This window comes from Cavia porcellus, unplaced genomic scaffold (genome assembly GCF_034190915.1).
Source record: "Cavia porcellus strain 051 isolate PalLab524CR breed Dunkin Hartley unplaced genomic scaffold, mCavPor4.1 scaffold_33, whole genome shotgun sequence".
NCBI lineage: Eukaryota > Metazoa > Chordata > Mammalia > Rodentia > Caviidae > Cavia > Cavia porcellus.
In genome coordinates, this window is record NW_026947516.1 from 26,618,201 (window position 1) to 26,624,422 (window position 6,222).

General features: G+C 44.8%; 1 protein-coding gene across 4 annotated transcripts in view; it reads left to right on the forward strand.

Moving 5' to 3' along the window:
* The window catches only part of Pola1 (DNA polymerase alpha 1, catalytic subunit), a 301,421-nt gene extending 296,958 nt beyond the window's left edge, over nt 1-4,463 (forward strand). For 3 of the 4 annotated variants that reach the window (XM_063242945.1, XM_013148942.3, XM_013148943.3), the window contains one exon: nt 3,263-4,463. In XM_063242945.1, coding sequence (XP_063099015.1) covers nt 3,263-3,405 — 143 coding nt within the window. In that variant the 3' untranslated portion in view covers nt 3,406-4,463. The remainder of the gene's footprint in view (nt 1-3,262) is intronic. The other variant, XM_063242946.1, reaches the window with a different exon arrangement.
* The last annotated feature ends 1,759 nt before the right edge of the window (nt 4,464-6,222 follow it).

Sequence of the window (6,222 nt, forward strand, 5' to 3'; positions counted from 1 at the left end):
CAGATATAGTAAATTGACACACCTCTACACAGAGACAATTATGACTGACTGTATAACACCTGACAGAATCAATTATAACTGACTGTTGTTTGATACCTTTGCACAGAAATAAATGAAACAGACATTCAGAACAGAGACGGCTGCTGCCTGTGTGCCTAAGCCTATCTTAATTAAAATAAAATAACCAGTAGGCGATGTAAAATGTCTGCCTCGTGGTTTCTAGTTCAGTGTGTTTCTAAGTCCAAACAAGATTTTATAAAGATTAAGGGTGAAAAGGGACTTTTGGTTACTGGCATAGAACTAAAATATGTGAGGTGGAGATAATTCCTTCAGATGAGAAAATACTCCTTTTTTTCCTCAGATAGCATTTTATTTGATCAGATAACTTTTAGGTAAAATACTTCAGTCAGGCTGCAAATGACAATCTAGTTGGCCCTCAATGGAGACTATTATAAATTGTAAAATTTTGAGGTTTGGAGTTCTAATTAATAACCAACTTGTAAATCAGTGGTTCACTTGGTTGTGTGATACAATATTTTATGAATATCATCTAGGCTTCTTGTCATTGTTTTCAACAAGGGATATAATTTTTTGGTGATTATAAGTGTAAGGAATCAGAGCATGTCAAAAGGACCAGAGTGGATAAGCATTTGCTACATGTTCCTCAAAGGTTGTTTCACAGTAAAAGTAAGAAAAGGAAATGTTCTGCTGGTGTGTTAAAAGTGACTTCTGGATGGTACTTCCAGCCATTGGAATACTGTCTTGCTGGTGCATCTGTGTGTAGAAAGAGCATTTCCTTATTTCAAAGTTTGGATTTTCGGTGCTGGTGGTCAAGACAGCAACAGCCGTGACCAGGGATTTCTCTGTAAGCCGAGATGGGATGGTTGCAAATCCCTGCCTCTTGTCTAATGAACTGTTGGAGTCCCTCTTAACAGTTTTGTCTTAGGTGCTGGCAGCCCCTGTGGGGCTGGCATCCTACTGGCAGGCTGCTTCCAAAAACCAGAACAGAGGCTAGAGTCAGGGTTTTATTGGCCACATTAACCAGCTTTCATCATTTCACGTCAGGATTTTGTCTTGAGTTCTAAAGTGGCGAGTATAGTATTGACAGAAACAGGGTAAAAGTTTAATGTGAAGCCTCACATGGGTGGCCCAAGTACCTAAAGGGGGAAGAGGAAAAACTAGGAAGAAAGGGTGACTCCTTGCCCTGCCAGTCCCCACCCCAGATGTGGCCTGTGACAGCTTGTGCTGTTCTGTTTTCTGGAAGACCTCCCATACGTTATTGATTAAATTCTCGTTGGGGAAGTAAGCAGGAGCTTTTATCTGCATCTCTAACCAACGTGCAGTGGTGCCTGGGCTGTATTGACCGGCCACGGGATATGCTAGCGGTCACAGTTGTCTTTTCCGAAGAAGAGCACCGAGTGATGCTGGTTGTCATTCTCACTCTGCTGTGTGGCAGCGTAAATAGTCCCCTTTCTAACCAACCTGGTGGGAAAAGTCAATATCCCATCAGCAGAGGAGGTAAACACATCAGGAGCTGTGTCCTCTCTCTTCCTCCCCTGCTCTGTATTACCACAGCTCTTTAAATGTGCTCTCCCCAGTCATCAGATGCATTTGTGTCATTCACATGCACAGGGTTGCAGGCCTGCAGCTCTGGCCTGCCGGGAGGCAGCCTACACTGGTTGCGGCCTTTGTTGTATATTCCCAGACTCGGATAATTAGAACTTTCAAATTGTCTTTCTATAGTCAGTTAATGATGCGCCCCCTCCCTCCCCCGCCTTCTTTTTCTGCCCTCTTTGGGCATTTAAATCCCCTAGAAAACTTTTTGTTGTTGTTTTTGGAAAGGCACTGATGTAATTTAGAAAAGATTGTGGAGAACAAATGTGAATGTGTAGCTAAGGAACAAAAATCTTGAGACCGAGTTTTCTTTTTCCGGGGTTTTGTGGGCTTCGGCGTTGCTCTGTTGTTTCAGTGGGTTTTTGCTGTCAGTGATTGATGTGCTCTCTCTTCCTTGTTTCCTTCCGATTCTTTCCTATTTCAAGGTGCTGGGTAGCCTCCCTCCCCTGAGGCACCTTGTGGCACAGGCATCATCCAGGACCCTCCCCTCCCCTCCCCCCCTTGTCAGGAGCAGCTGATTTCTGGGAGCAGCAGCACTAGGGAGGGTGCACCGAAGGGAGCCTCTCCTCAGAGCACCCTCGAGGTCTGGTTACCTGAGTCTGCGCAGCCACATTCCTAGTTACATACTGGCTACCCTTGAGCAAGTAACTTAGCCTCACAGTTTCCTCAGTCTTAAAATAAGGACTTTTTAAAAAGTCAGACTTGCCTATGGGGTTTGTAAGCAGCTTTGAACAAAGACATGTTCTCTTAGCTGTGCTGGCCAGGGTTGGCTCCCTCAAAAGATCAGACCTGAGTATGGCAGTCCTTCTGCTGCCTTAAAAGAACAGAGTAAAGAAATAACAGACTTTTTTGGGGGGGTCTTTTTCCTTTTTATCGGTACCAGGGATCGAACTCACGACTGCCTGCTTTACAAGGAAGGCTCTTATGCTGCTAAGCTAAATCCCAGCCCCTGAAATAAGACTTTTAAGCCAGGCATGGTGGCATATGCCTGTAATCCCAGCAGTCAGGAGGAACTTTTAAAAAGAAAAGAAAGAATAGACTCTAGGGGGGAGAAGAAAAAGTCTTCCCAGTCTGGAGGTACCCGGATATAGAGCCACCTTGGCATAGGAAGGCCAGGGAGAAATGGGTAGAAGCAGGACACAGAAGCAGGTCGATAGGAGTTCACACCATGTAGACAAAAAAAATATTGCCAATGAACAGGTGCTCTCTGGGAAGCTCCCCTGTCCTATTTCAGCAAAGGAGGTTTTGTTTAACAGGGGGATGCCCATAGAGGGGGCTAGAAGAAACTGACTAGACCCAGCTGATCTGGGAAGTGTGGGCTTCCTTGGGACAAGCTATTTGCAGCCACATCCAGATTTCATACACAGTTGCAGACACAGGCTCAGAGTGGCTGGGCCAGGGCCCCTCATCAGCTAAACTTTGAGAGAGTACAGAAGGAAGGAAAGAAGGCTTCCACAGACTAATGCGTCTCAGGGCACCTGGGCATTAGACTGGCTAGGAGAAGACCAGAGTTAAAACCACAGAATCCTGGAGACAGAGCTGCAAAACAGTAGCTGCACCCTTTTCTCCAGCGCCTGAGGAATGCTGAATCATCCTTCAAGAAGCTATCTCTGAGACTTCTAATCCTTTTGTTTTTATTTCACTTTAGAATCAATGAAGCAGTTTCTTACTCCCAAAGTTCGTCAGGACTACAAAAAACTCAAGAACACAGCAGAGAAGTTCCTGTCGCGGAGTGGCTACTCTGAAGTGAACCTCAGCAAACTCTTCGCTGACTGTGCTATGAAGTCCTGAGGGGAACAGGAGCAAGCAGATGAGGAGGGCAAGTTGCTGAGTCCAGCCACCCAAGCACCTCCATGCAGACCCTCGGTGCTTGCTCAGTGTCTCTTATTCACATGGCTGTGGACTGGAAGGGAGTGGGTTACAGAAATACAGATTCTAACAAGCACCGGAGCAAACTGTCTTCCTGTTACGATGTACTGCCGAGCTCTTCCCCAACTACCTAAAGACCTAGGGTGTTGCCGCCTGGGTTTCTGGGAGAGGGAAATTGCTACTTTGAAAGGGGCTGGAATGTAAGTGACCTTAGGCTTTGCCCCAGGGCTTTAGCAGATAATCTCAAAGAGGGGTGTATGGAGCTTGAGGGGAGCACTAACATGTTGCTTTTTCACACAGCAGGTACACCCAGCCTAAGTCTTAATGCTTCGTCTTCCTCAGCCACTTGCTCTAGGAGCCCTGACTGTGCTCATCAGTCTGGTCTACAAGTAGTGAGAGGGATTTAAAAGCCTTGCACTCAATAGATGAAACGGAGCAAACCTGTTAGTTGAATTGCTCCAAAGCCCAGTACACATTCTAAGCAGGTGTTTTACAGTCATGCTCCCTTTTCTTCCCTCTTAAATAGAGAATTCTGGTAAAGGTTCATGTGACACAAAAGCATATTTAAGATATTTTGATGTTCTAAAATTTTGTTTACAATGTGTAGGGCCAGCGATGTAGCACAGTGTGCTTACCTAGCACTTATGACCCCTAAGTTCAACCCAAAGGACTGCAAAAAAAAGAGAGAGAGGTTGGTAAAGAATCACTGTGCTGCATCCAGAAAACATTGTAAGGAATGATTAATTGGCCCTGGTGCTTCTTGCTGTCTATTCCCATTTCTTCAGAATGGTGCCCTTTTTGCTGGCAGAAATATATTTCAATACGTCAGTCTTTCTTACATTACTGGTAAGATTATACTAACAGAATACATATTTCCTCTTATATAACTATGCATGTTTTATTCCCAAGGTTTACCGGCTTTTATAAAGGAAAAGTGTGTTGTGCTTGTTATGTAAGAATAAAATTTTCTAAAGGGAAAACAGTTGTGATTTCTTATCAGGTGCAATGATTTGACTAGCGGGACAGCAAGGAATAAAGTATGACTGAAGTCCCCTTCCCAAATCTCGGCCCACCTTCTCACTACCACTCAGATCCAAAACTCAGCTCAGAGATTGTTTGTGGCACTTTGTCCTTCTGTTCTGAGGAGCATTTAGTAGAAATTCCATAGATTTGGGGTCCTTTGAAGGATGAGCTGGGTGCCAGGCTGGGGCTATAGTTCAGTGAAAGAGTAGCACATGTGTTTAGCATGTACAGGATCCCCAGCTCCATCCAATGCCACAAAAAGAAAAGTGAGAGACATGAGATGAGATGTATTTTCTGGTGTTCTTTGCAGTTAGACAACCAAAGAGCTAAACTAAGAGCTGTCGTTTTGAAGACCAAAGCCCGTAGTTCCTGGGAGATAGGTACCCCACAGAGTGGTCCCTAAGGAAGAAGTAGTTACTAGTTAAACCTTTCATCTGGCTTTGCCTTCTCTTTTCTGTCCTTGCACCTCCTCAGGTTTTCATCCTCATCTTCTCTTTACACTCAGGTTCAACGTAGAAACACACTGAGTTTAGGTCCCAGTCAGTTAATCGCACTATAAATTCTGCAGCCCTAACATAAGTGGAAGCACTCCTGGTAGCTTTAGGAAGCTAAGGTAATCATAAGGTTATAGAAATGGCTCTTCACTGTGTCATCTCTGGAGCCTACATTCCTGCTAGGCTTTCTGAAGAGAAGGTATGGTTTCCTTGATTTCTGGGTACTAAGATTATATTAACTATAAATAGAATTATCCTGAACTTAGTCAGCAAGAAACTGGAAGCCTTAGCTGGACATGGTGGTACACACCTGGAGTCCCGCCCTCAGGGAGGCTGAGGCTCCTATGAGTTGAAAGCCAGCCTGGGCTACATTGTAAGTTCAAAACCAGCTGGAATGCCTAGCAAGATCCTGTCCAGAATTCTGTGGAAAGTTGAAACTGCAACTTGTGGCGCTGGGGATTTAGCTCAGTAGCGTAAACATCTACCTGGCAGGTGCAAGGTCCTGAGTTCGATCTCCTGTACCCCGCCCCCCCCCAAAAAAACCAAACATCCAGTAGCTCCCTGTTGGGAGAGTGGAATATCACCTACTCACTTTTCGCAGAGAAAAGTGTGTACACCTCCATTTGCCTAGGTTGAAGCCACACTGGGTAGGACTGTCAAAATACCCCCACCTTCTAAGGAGAAAGCACTTCCACATAGGTCTCTCTAGGCTCTCTGGCACCATGTTAAGCTCAGATGCTAAAAGAGAAGGGATGAAGGGAGCTAGAGTCACCCTACACACTTGCACTGCCTGTCTGAAGGGGACAGCAGGGATTCTCAAAGGGACAGAGCCTAGTATGTCCACATGGTCCAGTTTTCAAGAGAAGTCAAGAATCCAAATAGCCCATAAAGTTTCTCAATTTCTAACCTTTGGCAACTGATTTGTGTTTTCTTTTTTTGGACCAAATTTTAACTACTGTGACCCAGATTAAACCTCCAGGCTAAACTTTATTGGAGCCAATTGGGAAACAGTGCCTTTAAAACACCTTAGCTCAGCCCAAGCCACTGAAACAGGCATCATATCTGTTTAATTTGGCAACCAACTGGGGTCTGACCTACAGAAGATCCTTGCACATAGGCTTGCTTTCCACACGGTTTGCTCTCAACTTTTTTCACATAACTGTAGTTAGGGGAGGCCAGAAGTTGAAAATCCTACAGAGTACTCACTGTAAAACTTTAACTT